We start from the raw sequence: 17,179 nt of genomic DNA on the forward strand, positions 1-17,179 counted from the left end.
TAGACTTAGCATCTCTCTCTCTCTCTCTCTCTCTCTCTCTCTCTCTCTCTCTTAATGTCTACAACCCAAGAGATGCATATTTTTTTCTTTTAATTGGCCAGTTATCCAAATCATAAAGAAGTAACTGCTTGTTTTTACTACAACAGTTAATAAATATCTCAAAGATTTAACTCAAAGCCATACTCAAACCACCTGCATGCATATCCTCCCATGGCTCCTTTCCTTTTAGCTATCATAGCTATCCTGCATAGCACTGCCGCGCTTGCAAACCCTTCTACAGCAAAGGGCTTCACCTTAGAACTCATCCACAGAGACTCCATCCACTCTCCGCTCTACCCCGGAAACCTCACCGCCGTCGAGAGAGTCCGGCGGTTTGTGGATCTTTCCGAGTCCCGCCTCCGCCAACTCAAACTATCGGTCTCTGCTGGGAAATACAACGACACCGCCTTACGACCGGAGCTTGATCACGTCAACAGCATGTACCTCGTCAAGGTCAGCATCGGCACCCCCCCGACAACGCAGCATCTGGTAGTCGACACCGCGACATATCTCACTTGGGTGCAATGCCATCCGTGCCGTCCTTGCTTCGAGCAAAACCCGCCCTTCTACAAGCCGGCCGCATCGACTTCGCATCGGACTACGCCCTGCAGCCACCCGCTTTGTGAGCAGTTCAAATGCACCAGAGGCAAATGCCGTTACAAAGATAGGTTACATATATCGACCCGTACAAAAAATTACAATCACTTGTACTATTAATAATATTCTAATCTAGTTCTATATATACATATAGAATTATGCTACTATACTATCAATAGTACCAAGTCTTTGATACTATCGAGTTTTTGGCCGTTGGATGAAAGGATGTGCGGTTAGGATGATAGTGGTTTCCGGTTAAATTGATAGTGGTCTCCTAGGGTTGAGTTGGTGATTCGTTTAATAGTATAATCTAACGGGTGAAAATGATCAAAGGTAGATCTAACGGTAGAAAACTCAATAGTATCAAGGGCTTAGCACTATCGATAGTATAGTACGTAGCCGGACTCATATATATAATTTAATTTCTCTTTTATTTTCATCTTGATATTATTGTGGTTGGCACTAGGTTCATGGATAAAACCTTTACGAAAGGAACCTTATCAATGGAGGTATTCACCTTCACCTCATCGAACGGCGGCGGCGCGACCGAGTCAATCCCGGGATTAGTTTTCGGGTGCTCGACGGCATCGAGCAAGCGTATGTTCAAAGGCGGAAGCAACGTGCCCGCCGGTCTGCTAGGCATGAACATGGAGAGCACATCCTTCGCCACACAAATTGCCGGCCAAACTGGGGACGGCCGCTTCTCGTACTGCCTCCCCCGGATCGATCTTCACGAGCACCAGACCAGCTTCCTGCATTTCGGGGGCGACATCCCGGAGGGCCCACATTTCGCCACAACACCGATTGTAAGAAACGCGGGGGGACCAAAAGACTACTACTTGAAGCTGCACGACATAAGTGTCAACGGCAAAAGGCTGAATCTCCCGCGGAACACCTTCAAGCGGAAACCCGACGGGAGCGGCGGTTGCATCATCGACTCCGGGACGGGGATAACTTATCTAGAAGAGAGAGCGTTCAACAGGGTGGTGGCGGCAATGATAGTATATTTTAAGAGATTTGAGAACGTAAAGCGTGTTGTTGCAAAGAAGTATAAGCTGAAGCTGTGCTACCGCGTGCCGGAGAGCTTCAGAGAATGGCCTTCAATGGCTTTTCATTTCGAAGGCGCCGATCTTCTACTGGAACCAGTGAATATATTCATGGGAGAAAAAGATAGTAAGGACGTCTTTTGCCTTACGATGATCCCGGAGACCGATGGCATGACGATCCTTGGATCCTCACTGCAGCAGAAATTTAGATTCGTGTTTGATGTTGCGAAGCAACAACTTAGATTTGCGCCGGAGAATTGTGGTAGAACTTAGTAAGTAATGGTACTTTTTAGCTCGCATTTTTCACCAATTTGATCGTCAGAATAATATTGCTCGCTCTTTCGATTATTCTCTCTCTGTTTTTGTGTGCAATAAGCTGTATTAATTAGGCGTACAACCATGCTAAAATAAAAAAAATTGAGATAGCTCCTTTTGAATATCAGTATTCAAAAAAAAAAAAGAAGAAAAAATTAATAAAATTAGTGCACTAAACTTGATTTTTAAATAGTCAAGTCGGTCTCGATGTCGAAGAAGTGCAGTCGGAGTGGGGGAGTGCCGATTCCGACTCTCACCATGTACTCAGGGCCTTTTTCTTCTCCGACGATCAGTGTCGTGCCACAGATAATGTGTATTAAACCGTCGTCGGGCGCGTTCGGTGCCGTTTAGGGTTCCGGGATAGGGAGGGAGTAGTCCCTGTGAACGAGCCCTAGAGTGAAGCCATTGTTGCGGGGTGCAGTTGCATGGCTAGGGTTTAGGAGGAAATGCTAATAGGATAATAAGTGCCATTAATATTCTTAATTTTTTGGGTTAGGGCGGGGGGAATGATTTTTGAGAAATTTACGGGGAATTTAAGGTGAGAATATCTAAGGGACGTACAAAAAGGGCTTTTAGTGCATGCATGCAGGCATGAGATACGTAGCCAATAATAAGTGGGAATTTAGTTTTAATGAAGTGGTTTGAAAAAGTTGGTCAAATTTACCAGTTTGTGAATGTATCCTGCTCACGCAATTCGTGCGGCTTTTGCATGAAGCTGAGCTAAAGTTTAAATAAAAATTTGTATTTTGAAAGAAATCATAGTAATGAGGCTCATTTGTCCTTAGTTGTTATTCAAGTAATCTTAAAAATAATATTTTTCAATAGAGAAATATAAGCAGTATTTGAGAATACTTAATTACTAGGTAAGTAACACTGTAACAGGTAGAAATTATAAAAATTAATTTTTAAAAATTAAAATAATTTTTGATTATATGGAATTAATTAGCTATCATCTATGTAAAATATATATAAAGTGAAAAAAATAAAAATTAGAAAAATAAAAATTTATAAATTCTCACTATGTTAAATATATCTCGACCCGACCCATTTAGCCTGACTCATTTCGCACGAAAAAAATCAGTGATTTGGTGGAATCCGATTAAGTAATCGGGTACGGTTGCTCATTAATGGGCTACTAGGCCCGGTAGGCCTGTAAAAAATAATGAATAAAGTATGAGGGTTATTTGGGCCAACCTAGAATAGCCAATTGGGCTCATTATATATTGGGGCCTAATGGGCCCAATGGTAAGCTTTTTAGTTATTGTGTTTCTCGATTTCCGACTTCACCGAAACTATTAGAAAAAATGCTAATAAAATTAGCATTAAATTATTTGATCTTATTTATTATTATATTCGGTTATTATTTAAATCATAGTTGAGATGAAATCGAATTGTAGCATTTTATATAATTAGTTATAAATAGTTAGGCGTGGATTATTTGGTTAATGAAGTCGGAAGTAGTTATAATTAATTAGCGCTCGCCGAATGTTACGATGAGTTAGCTTTTCTTCAATATAATTTTATTTTGCTTTGCTTTCATAACAACGTACCAAATTTTTTTTATTTGTCTTTTTTACTCTCTTATTTTTTTTATTTTACTTTTTCTGCATATCTCTATATATCATAACAAATATATAGAATGTATTTGTTGGAGGCGCACAACCGTAATAGGCGCGAATGCGGCGTCAGATGTATAGAAGCATGTACGTCGAGCCGGAGTCGATGACGCACCCTGGAACCGGAGGATTCAGGAAATACACGGCGATGACGCTCCACTTCGAGGGGGCCGATCTCCGGGTCGACACCGGCCGCGAACTTGTTCGAAGCCGTGCCGGAGCGCGGCGTGGTGTGCTTCACGGCGGCGCCGGCGAGTAGGACGTTGCTCGCGGGGACCAATTTGCAGCGTAATGTGAAGTTTGTGTTTGATGTGAGGAAGGGGGAGCTTGAGTTTGCTCCCGGAAAGTGTGGTGGAGTGTGAAGGGAGTTGTGTGTACAAATTAATGTTCTCATATAATAAAGAGTACTCTGGCAAAAAATAGTTCAGTACTTTTTTCTTTTACATATTTTGAATTTGTAATCTCGCTATCTTTTTTTTTTTTTGAAAGAAAATAATGTTCGGACCACGTGAAATTTAGTAATAGATTGTTCTAGTCATACAATTCAAATGGGGTTATAATTAATCCGCTTCTACGTTGCAAAGAAAATAATATTCATCGCATAATCGTCGCTTGTTATAATGGAGAGCATAGAATTACAATAAAAATGAAAAGTGACCAAAAATTAATATAAAACTCTAATTTTTAGTTTATTAGTGCATTTTAATCTTGTTCTGTACATAAAATGTACACTCCCTTCTACAATTCATACATATCAAAAAAACTTGTACAAATATAAAATCACCTATCTTTTTGACCGTAGACTTAGCATTTCTCTCTCTCTCTCTCCTTTTAATGTCTACAACCCAAGAAATGCATTTTTTTTCTTTTAATTGGCCAGTTATCCAAATCATAAAGAAGTAACTGCTCTTTTTTACTACAACAGTTAATAAATATCTCAAAGATTTAACTCAAATTAAGCCATACTCAAATTAACCACCATATCCTCTCCCATGGCTCCTTTCCTGTTAGCTATCATAGCTATCCTGCACAGCACTGCCGCGCTTGCAAACCCTTCTACAGCAAAGGGCTTCACCTTAGAACTCATCCACAGAGACTCCATCCACTCTCCGCTCTACCCCGGAAACCTCACCGCCGTCGAGAGAGTCCGGCGGTTTGTGGATCTTTCCGAGTCCCGCCTCCACCGACTCAAACTATTGGTCTCTGCAGGCAAATACAACGACACCGCCTTACGACCCGAGCTTGATCACGACAACGGCATGTACTTCGTCAAGGTCGGCATCGGCACCCCCCCGACAACGCAGCATCTGCTAGTCGACACCGCGGCAGATCTCACGTGGGTGCAATGCCATCCTTGCCGTTCTTGGTTCGAGCAAAACCCGCCCTTCTACAAGCCGGCCGCATCGACTTCGCATCGGACTACGCCCTGCAGCCACCCGCTTTGCAAGCCGTTCAAATGCACCAGAGGCAAATGCCGTTACGAAGACAGGTTATATATATCGACCCGTACCAAAATTACAATAACTTGGTGCTATTAATAGTATTTTAGCCTAGTTCTCTCTCTATATATAAAACTTAGTTTACGTATGTGACTAACTGTTTGTGTTCGTTGGTTTTAGATGATTGTATGTGGAGAAATTATCTAATTGCTCTTTCATAAGATGATACTTATAATAGAGTATCCTCTTTGTTCGATTTTGGTTCGCACTAGGTACCTTGATAAAACCTTTACGAAAGGCACATTATCAATGGAGGTATTCACCTTCGCCTCATCGAATGGCAGCGGCACGACCGAGTCGATCCCGGGCTTAGTTTTCGGGTGCTCGACAGCGTCGAGCAAGCGTATGTTCAAAGGCGGAAGCAACGTGCCCGGCGGTCTTCTAGGCATGAACATGGAGAGCATATCCTTTGCCACACAAATTGCAGGCCAAACCGGGGACGGCCGCTTCTCGTACTGCCTCCCCCGGATCGATCCCCGCGATCACCAGACCAGCTTCCTGCAGTTCGGGGGCGACATCCCGGAGGGTCCGCATTTCGCGGCAACACCGATTGTAAGAAACCCGGAGGGAACAAAAGACTACTACTTGAAGCTGCACGACATAAGCGTCAACGGCAAAAGGCTGAATCTCCCGCGGAACACCTTCAAGCGGAAACCCGACGGGAGCGGCGGTTGCATCATCGACTCCGGGACGGGGATAACTTATCTAGAAGAGAGAGCGTTCAACAGGGTGGGGGCGGCAATGATAGTATATTTTAAGAGATTTGAGAACGTAAAGCGTGTTGTTGCAAAGAAGTATAAGCTGAAGCTGTGCTACCGCGTGCCGGAGAGCTTCAGAGAATGGCCTTCAATGGCTTTTCATTTCGAAGGCGCCGATCTTCTACTGGAACCAGTGAATATATTCATGGGAGAAAAAGATAGTAAGCACGTCTTTTGCCTTACGATGATCCCGGAGACCGATGGCATGACGATCCTTGGATCCTCACTGCAGCAGAAATTTAGATTCGTGTTTGATGTTGCGAAGCAACAACTAAGATTTGCGCCGGAGAATTGTGGTAGAACTTAGTAAGTAATGGTACTTTTTAGCTCGCATTTTTCACCAATTTGGTCGTCAAAATAATATTGCTCGCTCTTTCGATCATTCTCTCTCTGTTTTTGTGTGCAATAAGCTGTATTAATTAGGCGTACAACCAATGCTAAAATAAAATAAATTGAGATAGCTCCTTTTGAGTATCAGTATTCAAAAAAAAAAAAAAGAAGAAAAAATAAATAAAATTAGTGCACTAAACTTGATTTTTAAATAGTCAAGTCAGTCTCGATGTCGAAGAAGTGCAGTCGGAGTGGCGGAGTGCCGATTCCGACTCTCACCATGTACTCGGGGCCTTTTTCTTCTCCGACGATCAGTGCCGCGCCCTGGATAATGTGTATTAAACCGTCGTCTGGCGCGTTCGGTGCCGTTTAGGGTTCCGGGATAGAGCACGGGGAGTGGACGGAGTAGTCCCTGTGGACGAGCCCTAGAGTGAAGCCATTGTTGCGGGGTGCAGTTGCATGGCTAGGGTTTAGGAGGAAATGCTAATAGGATAATAAGTGCCATTAATATTCTTAATATTTTGGGTTAGGGTGGGGGGAATGGTGTTTGAGAAATTTATGGGGAATTTAAGATGAGAATATCTAAGGGACGTACAAAAAGGGCTTTTATTGCATGCATGCATGCATGAGATACGTAGCCAATAATAAGTGGGAATTTAGTTTTAATGAAGTGGTTTGAAAAAGTTGGTCAAATTCACCAGTTTGTGAATGTATGCGGCTTTTGCATGAAGCTGAAGCTGAAGTTTAAATAAAATTTGTATTTTGAAAGAATTCTTAGTGATGAGGCTCATTTGTCCTTAATTAGTTGCTGTTCAAGTAATCTTAAAAATAATATTTTTCAATAAAGAAATATAAGCAATATTTGAGATCAATACTTAATTACTAGGTAAGTAACAGGTAGAAATTATAAAATTTAATTTTTAAAAATTTTAATAATTTTTCATTATACGGAGTTAATTAGCTATCATCTATGTAAAATATATATAAAGTGAAAAAAATAAAAATTAGAAAAATAGAAATTTATAAATTCTCACTATGTTAAATATATCTCGACCCGACCCATTTAGCATGACTCATTTCGCACGAGAAGGATCAGTGATTTGGTGGAATCCGATTAGGTAATCGGGTACGGTTGCATCATTAATGGTCTATTAGGCCTAGCGGGCCTTAAATATTGAAAAACAAAAAAAAATAGAATATGAGGGTCATTTGGGCCCACTTAGAATAGCCTATTGGGCTCAATTATATATTGGGGGCCTAATGGGCCCAATAGTGAGCTTTTTAGTTATTTTATAGAATAAAGGGAACAAAATAAATGAAAATAATAAACCATTGATTGTTACGTTTTTACTGATCTCATCAGTTCACGATGAACCAAATAACGAAAGTTGCAGAGTTTCATTCCAATTCCACTTCGTGTGCCCCACTTTTAGAATAAACAAATTGTACTTTATGTCGATCAGCATAATTATAACGCATTATACATTATCGCTTTATTAGATATTCGTATTGGAAAATATTTTTTGTAAAAAAGGGCATGTTGTGGTACTTTTTTATGTTTTAAGTTTTCAATTGGCAATTTGGAGATGAATTCTTCTTCTTATTATTGTTTTTTTTTTACTTTAATATGATATTGGTTATGATCATTGATTCATTAGTTCTTTGATTGCATGTGCATGAACAGTCATTCATCAGGAGCTTTTGCCAAACTAGAATGGAAGGTCCTACAATAAAAACTCTACTTTTGGAATAAGTGCTTTTGTTAGGGAGTGGCACCAATTTCTATGGGTAATTTCTAGCCTTTGAAGTGTACTCTAATCAACAATTGAATACTCTTTTAGAAGTACAGAGATACTAAATTATACTTTTTGCCTAAACTTTTTGGCTTTTGTTTCTTACTAACTTTGAAGATTATGGAGAAGTTTCCAGAATACTCTGGCTTTTGCTTTTTCTAATAGCCATTCTTTCTTAATTTCTGTAGAATATACTGTGTCAATTGATTAAAAGCCTCCTTTTTAAGTTCTTAAGATCTTGATGAATGTTGGGAAACCACAGATTCAGCTGCCTAAAAAACAAAAAAAAGAGCCCCTTTTTAAAGGGGGAAAAAAAAATAAAAAAACTGATGATTGGAAAAAGAGTTGAGAGTTGAGAGAATCAAGAACAGGGTGCTGCTGCTAAGGATGAAGATAATTCTAAAACCAAAAAGACAAAAAAAAAAGGGAAAAAAAAAAAGAAGCTGATTTCAAGAAGCAGCAAAATCTACTCTAGAGAGGGAAAAAAAAAAAAGAAGCTAAATCAAAGAGGAAACATTAGATTGTGTGGATTCCCAGTATCTTTCTCTTGTTCAATAAATTTGGGTTGATTTTATTACTTTTATGCTAATTATATTTCTGTGTTCTTGTTACAACTCAAAAGTCAGGAAAAGGAACCCACCCTTTAATATAATTAAGCAGATCAAAATTCTCCTACTGTTGACACAATTAACATCTTTTAACTGCTAATCCCATAATTTTATTACAACTTCATGATAAGCTAATCGTTTTATCTTGTTAGAAGCTGAGTTTTAACAGGAATTATGTACTTGGAGAGAGATATTTTAGCCTACAAATATCAAATTTTGCACCCACAACCAAGGTCTCTGTTAACAACAGCAGTTTACAATTTTCCAACATTGTGAAACAACAAGATTTATTGAGAAATAGATAGATAAAGAAACTGAACCAGTGCTGTTCCACACAGATACACATAAATATATATATATGTCTGTGTAATCTGAAAGAAGAGCAGAACCAAACCAATCAACTGCTTTGAGAAACAATTGTTACGACGGAGTCGCGGAGGCGGCTCTCGAGCCCTCAGCGGCACGGATAGACTCTGACCACCTTACGCCGGCGAGGGGTTGTGCAGAGGAGCAGCAACACCAGCGCGATTATCGCCGCCACGAGGAGCCCCAGAACATTGAACCCGCCGTCATCGTCAGAATCATCAGAACAACAAACCTTCCCCATGAAGACAAAAAAAAAAGATAGGAAAGAGAAAGAAAAGAATTTGTGGAGAATTCTGAAGATGAAAATTGCTGGAACTGAGAATTCTAATGGTTAGGAATGAAAGAAGCCTTAGGCATGAAGAATCTCTATTATTATGTATGTATCAGTGGAAGGAGTTGTTCACATATCACTATCAAGTATTTTCTAAACACCCAACCACCACAAATTGAAGGTGCATTACTAGTTTGCTACTCCAGAATTGGAACTTTACTGTTACATTTCTCACCCTATATTTGCCTAACTAAGTAAAATTATCAAGTAATAATTTAATTTTGTTAAAAAATTGCAAACCATTAAGGGTGAGCATGTTCAGAAGACTCATCTTGTATATAGTATTTTGGAAGCATATGTTTCAGGATCAATCAAATCGCGGCAAGTAGCGCAATTTCATCCTTATCTTAATCATGACTACTATTTGATACATTTAGTTCTTAAAGACATACAATAGTTTTGAATTATAATTAAAATTGTGGTCGGAGATGCATGTAATTGAAAATACAACAATTACAACTACGTACCTCGTATTTTGTTGGATGCAGTAAAAAGTGCTGCAACTATAAATAATTTATTTAGTTGAAAAGATAATTAGGTAAGTAGTTTAAACTTACTCTCTCCAGTAGCTATAATTGAAATTGTATTTGGGTGTAATTCCAATTACTGTAATTGAACTTATTCTGCAGTTCCAACTATAATAGTTGAATTCAAATAGATCAAAATTAATCATTAAAATTAAATTTGTATGTAATTACAGTTGTAACTTTACACGACCAAACAACCCTCAACGAACTCGGTCGAAGTCAAGGTCTTCTTCTATAAAATATGCTGTGGAAATCGTACGCAAGCTGAAAATTCTACAATCTTATTAAGATTTGATTAAAAACGTTGTTGACGATCACATCAACACGGCAGTTTTGACTGTTTTGACTTGCCCACGTTCATACAATCGATCCAACGTATAAGATACACAATTTAAAAAAAAAGGTATGAAAATTATAAATTAAAAAATAATGGGGGGTTTACTGCAGTGTCATTCTCATGTCTAATGTCATTTTTACTATCTCCTACTCTGCTTGGGCCTTGGGGGTTGTCTGGTCAAACTTTTTTAAAAAAACATTTATGTAAAAAATAAATTTTTTTTGGAAAATTAAATGAACAAAATATGTTCTAGTTAGAAAACTGTTTTCTATAATATATTTCGGAGACGAAACACCCCATTACCTCTTAACCTTTTACTTCAAGAAATTGCTACAATATTAGCAGGAAAAAACCCAAGACATTTTAATTACCTGTATACCCCTTGTACATTTGAAAATATTCGATTTACTCTTTTTTTTTTTCTTTCTAAAATACTCCTCATATGTTTTATTGTTATTGCAAAACACTCCCACAGTTATCTCCTGTTAAATTAACTTGGATTAAATGTGAGTTGAATATCTACCACAGTTAAAAAAATTAAAATACAAATTTTACCCTTAATTTAAGGGCAAATAAGAAATGTTGGCGATGACAACAGAAGGGTATATTTGACAAGATTAAAAGTCAAAATACTTTTTGTGTCCATGACTTTAAGGACAAATAAAAAAAATTAGTGACGGTGAAAGGATATATTTGAAAAGATAAAATAATAATTTCATAACGATAACAAAGTTCATTAACAGATTTTAACTCTTGGGGTATATTAGAAAAAAATTGGAACGTAAAACGAGTATTTTCAATATTAACCTTCTAAAAAGGATAAATCAGAAAGTCGAAAATTTTTCAGGAATATATAAGCAATTGCCTCTTTAAAAAAAATAGTTACAGATACCATGTAACATACATACAAGATGGCTTACAGTAATTTAAATAAGATTTCGCAACATTAAGGTCCAACCTTTTTCTCTTATGTATTATTTAGAATAACAAGCATTTTACCACAACAACAATTGAAATGAATGAAGATGTTCCAGCAACAAGCGCGCTGATACGAACTGTTTACAACAGTACTAATCTGGCCACGAAAAAGGGACCACCAAGTTCCCCTACCAATTGAGTCAAAATTTGGTACCCACCAAGAGAAGAAAAATTAGGTATATTAAAAGATTATAAAGCTTGTGGTCACACAAAGTTTAGGGCCCTCTGAATTACGTAAAATTAAGTCGAATAATGTCGCTCTCTTCTATGTCCCTTTTGACATCTCCTTCTAACCTGAAGCTCATCATCAGCTAACGATTGTCCGAGGTTGGCAATAACTTCAAGCTTCCTGGCGAGCTAGTTCTTCTATATTAACCTTAACATCAAGGCCCATGTTTAACAGTGAATTGATCATAGCCGGAATGTCAGCTTTCAAGGATTCTGATAGAACCTGCTCACCGAGATTTAAGGGTTTCACAGTTCATATAGAAAATTTCAGAAAAAAAAAAGCCCGTAAGTGATAAATTTTTTTCTCAAAGGTTGTTTTCAGAGAACAATTAAACAATAGGACAAAAAGGCAATTTTCATATAAAATGATAAACAAAAAAAAACCAAAAACTTTGGAATCAGAACAGGACAATGAGCAATATGATAGGAATTTACCTTCCTCTCATCTTTCTTTTGTCTTTTTACAACCTCCGGCGGCCACTCACTGACAAGCTTTTCCAGTTCATCCCCGATTTTTTCCTTTTTCGGATCAGGCAAATTCTGCAGCGCATATCCAGTCAAAGATGTAACTTAGGTATAATTGGATAAACCAACACATTTCCAGTGCTCAACCGACCAAATATTTGATGCTCAGTTTCTACTACTAAACTTATCCTTCGATTGCAGCTACGTTAGTCAATGATAGTTTTAGCCCCTCCACAGATTTATTCAATAAATATTAGCATAATGATGTTTTATTAACAATTTGTACAGATGAAGTACTTCAAATATTTCCTTTCCATTTTCTCAAAAAACTTTAAAAACAAAACTTCTACTTGTAGAAAGTTACAATGTAAGTATACATTACTACCAAACCCATAGCGTGACATGCGACAAGCTGTAACCTAATTCTAATATACTTTATATCAATGTTTCAAGTGTCAATAATAAATCTGTTGATTGAATCAAACTTGCTGCTAGCTGAGCCAACCTGGAAAAGAAGATGTATGGCTGTAGCAGCACTCTCTGGTTTACGTTCAAGTAGAAATCCCTGCAAAAAAATTGAAAAGAAATCAATTAGTTGCATAGTTGAACTAGTTAGCCGAGCTTTACATGGATCTACGAAACGAACTATTCTTGATGGATAAAGTGTAATGGCTCTCCTTATCGTAGGTAAACAATAGCAAAGATTTGGGGCGTGCAATGTTAGGTCTTCATTAACATGTCAATAATAATATGGGCCAGTACACAGAAAGATATACGTAACGTCCATCTGTGGGTAAGTTTTGCCTGCTACCAATGAACAGTAAACTGCAAGAAGATCTACAGGCAATCTATAGGCGGTAATTTGGTGAAGAAATTGAAGAATAAAAATGAGTATTTTAGCCAAAATCAATTGCATCTGAAGCAATCAATTAAGCGTCAATTGAAAGCAAGCCAAGTAGTTCCAAACATCTGAATAATTACCTTCGCACACGAAAACCCACTTGTAAGAGTATGTTGCTTCACAGACTTAGCTCTCAGTGAATCAATCTTCCATATAGATTGAGAATCCCCTGGCACAAGAAGCAGAAATATTTAACTGAACAATGGCTACTTTTTTTCACAATATTAACATGCAATATCTACATCACTGACTTCATGGAATATTCTGAATAGGAACTGGAGTGCAATATTGTATTAATTTGCAAACATAGACTCTTCAAGCACATCACGTGTTAACATCAGTAGTGCTGAAATTCATAAACAGCATATGAGATTACAAAAAAGTGGCAAATATTTCTCCAATCCTGCATTGTGATAGTATTGATTATTTAAAATTTCTTATAGCTAAATATACAATGCAGATATAAGTTTCCTGAAAGAACAGTGAGATGCTTACCGACTTTCGCAGCAAAGTCCATCCAAATATCAAACGCTGTTCGATGCAGTTTAACTCCGGCTTTTATAAATCTTTTTGCATTTTTTGAGATCAAATCCCATCTATCGGTGTTGTAACAGATGCTGTAAAAGAGCAGTAGAAGGTTGAGAATGCAACACTCAAAATTCTGGCTCTAGACAATAAGATGGTGATAGAATGCAAATTTGTTTGCTACTTGCTATACAGAAGCTCAGTAAAATAAGCATAATAAACATTTGGTTGGCATAATATAGTTGTCTATTCAGCTCAATTCATCATATAATTTAAACTGAAGGATTGCCATTACAATATAAAGACTGAAATCATGAAAACAATACATACCTGAACACTATGTCGGCAGTACCCGGTTGCAATGGCAATGAGTTCTTCTGGAGGACTTGCATAATCTTCCCCATGAGTTTAGCATCATTGTGCTCTTTAGCATAAAGCTGAAACAGAAACTTAGTTACTATTCAACCTGGCAAAAGGAAAAGGCAGTTGACATCATCAATTACCAGTAAATAATGAGCAGAACCAATGGTTGGAGTTAATCCATAAACATTATGCTTCCATAAGGCCTTCAATCCTGCGAGAAGGGAACAACACCATTATCAATTGAGTGCAAGAAAAAGAGCTGGCATGAAGCAATAATTATTTTCTCTATTCTCATTCTCGGTATCCTTTGGTGAGCCAACACTACTAAGAATCAACAAAAATCATGGTACGGAATATCTAAAAGATTCATCGTAAAAAACTAAAATAAGATATGCTAACATTTTTTTTTATATGTGGTAATTCCATTGACTTTGACTTTTTTGTTGTAACTATTGTAGTATACATATCAAACGAAGGGGCAAAGCAAAAGGATTTGTATTGAACTTCAGTGGGAACTTTCCAGGGCTATAAAACTGAAATAGCTAGAAAGAAGGTACACGGATCCCATTGAAAATGATGTTTCATATTGGAAGAAGACTGTTGACTAATATTCAGTTTCCATTAGAATGAAAAGTGGCTAAATGAAAAGAGAAAAATGACAAACGGGAGCGATGATCAGCAAAACATACTTATGAGCAAAACCATCTTGTTTTCTGTTTGACCCATAGTCACATGTGAAATAGCCAACTTAGCATAACTTTTCTCGAAAAACTCTTATTAAAATAACGTCCAACTTAGAATAGCCAATATATTATCACGAAAAGTGAGTCATAATAAGAGAGTAAAGGCCCATAAATCAAGTTAAGTTACTAACTTCTTACTCAGAGTGTTTAGCCCATCAAGTCTAGTTGCATTTGAGAATGTTTTCATGGCCAAACAGAAGCAAATTAGCAACTGAATGAGGGAAGGAAAATTAAAACACAGCCTAAGTAATCTAAACTTTCAGAAAGAGCAATCAAGTGTCTATAACACATAATTGAGATAGTTTTGGTTCTGAAAAGCATATCCTATGCGAACTGATTAATATCCAGTACAAAAGCATAATATCCTACAAATTGGGTCTTAGATATCGAACAACCTCTTGTAGTATGGAATCATCATAAATAAACAAGTGCAAAGCAAACCAAGTATTGACTTGCCAAATTGACATATGTAGCATACCATAGTCAAGAGAACCAACACGGGCACAAGTCTCAGTGACTCTCATACAAAGATGGCTGTTAAAATTTGCATGTATGCGAAGATTTGATAGCCTCTGCATCGAAGAAGAAATACTTTAAATTCTAGTTGGTAGTACGATATGCACATTACTGTTTATCATTTTTGTAGACTACATCACTATCACTGTTGCCGTACATTACGTTTTGAGAAAAAGAGCGATTATATTTACGAGAGAAATCTATGAACTCACAAATATTCTTAGTTTCTCTAACATCTGAAAAAGAAGCTTTATGTCATCTTGACTGGAACATTTACTAATCAATGACCACAACCAAGCATTTGGAGGCATGGTTCGGGCTTCGACAGATTTTAGCATTTTTTGGTATAGCTCCTCCACGGTTTCTGCATAACAAAAGGAAACAACATTATCAAGTACTACTTGATAGCATTACAGGACAAGTTCAATAAAGTTATTTCATATGCGAAAAAATTAGATTGCGCCAAGTAAATAACAACAAACTATCAAACAATTAAAAGTCCTATCACAACTTGTCTACACAAGGGAATACAAGAATATATCGAGTTTGCCTTAACAAGTAATTTTTCCCAGAGTTTGACAAAAGAAACATGCATAATTGCAGTAGTATGGAAGGGATGAACAACAATTGTGCAAACAAAAAAAGGAAGACCGCTGTATATTTTACACATAAAAGGGAAACAAAGAGAGGAAACGAACCTGTAGGATCTCCAGACTCTTTATTTGCCTCTGAAGAGAAACAGGCCCCATTGATGGGATATGGCATTGGATGATCTCCCCATTGTTTCAAACTAGCAGTTAAACGCAACAAGTTGCTACAAGTAACTCCTGAAATTCATAAAACGAAAAACATAAAAGTTAATGCGATGAAAACTGGCCAGAAAACATTAGAACAAAGTAAAGACAATCTTTAGTTCTCCTAATTTCCTGTTAAATGAGTTTTAAATGGTTAGCAAGAAATCATGTCTACATGTGTAAAGAAAATTAGACTAGGCTTGTGTTCAGCTCTAAACTTAGCTCAGCAAGGGCTCACTCAGATTGGCGTGATTACTAAACAAGGCTAGCTTCAGCTTAGCCTAGCTTGCTCACACTTAGCTTGACCAACCTCGAAAAAATGAAATTTTCTTTTTTAAGAAAAACAAGTACAAAAATGTATGGTAATAGTCTGCAGCGAAATCTCAATTTATTGTAATTCAAGTGAAGAATAGATATTTCACGTTATTTGATAATAAATATTGAACTGAATTAAGAAATATATTTGACGAAAGCTTGCATAAATATTAACCACAGCAATCCTATTCCCAAGGTAGTTCAATTTCGACTTGAAATTACGCGCTGCCTCGAGCACAACTTGATAATCACGCAATCCAAACTTGATCTTATCTTAGCTCACTTGAGATCCAGTAGTTAACACCCCTAACGGGCCACGGTCGTTGTGTTTTCGAGTTTGTTCCAATAAAAAACATGATAAAGAAACTGACACAGCATATTCTTCATCTTTTTCCCAAAATCTTTTGTAAAACCTACAATCATCCAATCAACTTTTACACGATCCCGTCAAAAGACAATGATATGTGATCATAAATTTTCCTGTACATATCGCGTCAAATTAATCAAAATCTACAATTTTCACTACGGTACATTATAGCCAATTGCAAAGAAACTCACAAACGAGGAGCAAAATCTACATTTTTCAAAGAATCATTCACCAAACACAAACCATCACACTAATAGAGAAGCAACAACCAAAACTCGTACGAAATTTGGAATCGTTAGATCAAAAGGCGTGGAATCGATTGGAGAAAAGGAGACGCACCGAATGGGCTGAGCGGTCGAAAGGAGAAGCTCCTTGCGCGAGGCCACGGCTCGGCGACGGGGGCGGCGGCGGCGCCGCCGAGCTCCGCCGCGGCGGCGGCGGCGGCGGAGGGGGAAGGGGAGACAGAAGGGCGTGGACGGAGAAGGGTGGAGAACGGAGGAAGGCGCCGACGCGCGCGCGAGAGGGCCTGCATCGCTTTTGGCTTCGGCGGCCGCGGGTGGGGGAGACGGGGAGAGTGGTGACACACGATCGTGCTCGGGGTTTTGGAAATGGGTTTTTTTTTTTTGCGGGTTTCGGGTAGGAGAAGATTGGGTTTGGGTCTGGATCCGAACCGGAATTGCTAATAGAGTTCGGAATAATAAAAAGCATTTTAATTTATTCTTACATATTTAAAATGCCATATTAATTGATTAATTTACTGTATGTCATTTTATCTTTTTAATTTTAATTTGATAAAAGAAATGGTAAAATGCGGCGAGAAAT

The 17,179-nt window shown here is 37.8% G+C and overlaps 3 protein-coding genes across 3 annotated transcripts; 2 read left to right on the plus strand and 1 right to left on the minus strand.

The window, feature by feature from the left end:
* On the plus strand, nucleotides 211-1,955 carry LOC109708715 (aspartic proteinase nepenthesin-2-like). The gene is made up of 2 exons (XM_020230531.1): nucleotides 211-707; nucleotides 1,103-1,955. Exons 1-2 carry the CDS (start codon nucleotides 211-213, stop codon nucleotides 1,953-1,955), a joined length of 1,350 nt encoding a protein of 449 aa, XP_020086120.1.
* Nucleotides 4,606-6,177, plus strand: LOC109708716 (probable aspartic protease At2g35615). The gene is made up of 2 exons (XM_020230532.1): nucleotides 4,606-5,102; nucleotides 5,325-6,177. The coding sequence occupies exons 1-2, from the start codon at nucleotides 4,606-4,608 to the stop codon at nucleotides 6,175-6,177; spliced, it is 1,350 nt and encodes a 449-aa protein (XP_020086121.1).
* LOC109708368 lies at nucleotides 11,085-16,930 on the minus strand. Its single transcript, XM_020230075.1, has 11 exons — nucleotides 16,697-16,930; nucleotides 15,580-15,708; nucleotides 15,094-15,245; nucleotides 14,844-14,937; nucleotides 13,763-13,833; nucleotides 13,590-13,696; nucleotides 13,230-13,351; nucleotides 12,815-12,903; nucleotides 12,339-12,398; nucleotides 11,804-11,908; nucleotides 11,085-11,591 (listed from the first exon to the last, which is right to left on the minus strand). Exons 1-11 carry the CDS (start codon nucleotides 16,887-16,889, stop codon nucleotides 11,481-11,483), a joined length of 1,233 nt encoding a protein of 410 aa, XP_020085664.1. The 5' UTR covers nucleotides 16,890-16,930; the 3' UTR covers nucleotides 11,085-11,480.

The sequence above is a fragment of the Ananas comosus genome, linkage group 4, assembly GCF_001540865.1.
Source record: "Ananas comosus cultivar F153 linkage group 4, ASM154086v1, whole genome shotgun sequence".
In the NCBI taxonomy this organism is placed as follows: Eukaryota; Viridiplantae; Streptophyta; class Magnoliopsida; order Poales; family Bromeliaceae; genus Ananas; species Ananas comosus.

Bases quoted from the DNA above. Each gene is read 5' to 3' on its own strand.
- LOC109708715 (XM_020230531.1), top strand. From the start codon at position 211: ATGGCTCCTTTCCTTTTAGCTATCATAGCTATCCTGCATAGCACTGCC. The intron at 708-1,102 runs GTTACATATATC...GGTTGGCACTAG, and splicing joins AAATGCCGTTACAAAGATAG to GTTCATGGATAAAACCTTTA.
- LOC109708716 (XM_020230532.1), top strand. From the start codon at position 4,606: ATGGCTCCTTTCCTGTTAGCTATCATAGCTATCCTGCACAGCACTGCC. The intron at 5,103-5,324 runs GTTATATATATC...GGTTCGCACTAG, and splicing joins AAATGCCGTTACGAAGACAG to GTACCTTGATAAAACCTTTA.
- LOC109708368 (XM_020230075.1), bottom strand. From the start codon at position 16,889: ATGCAGGCCCTCTCGCGCGCGCGTCGGCGCCTTCCTCCGTTCTCCACC. The intron at 13,697-13,762 runs GTAATTGATGAT...TTTCTGTTTCAG, and splicing joins GTTCTGCTCATTATTTACTG to CTTTATGCTAAAGAGCACAA. The intron at 13,352-13,589 runs GTATGTATTGTT...GCTCTTTTACAG, and splicing joins ACTGCCGACATAGTGTTCAG to CATCTGTTACAACACCGATA.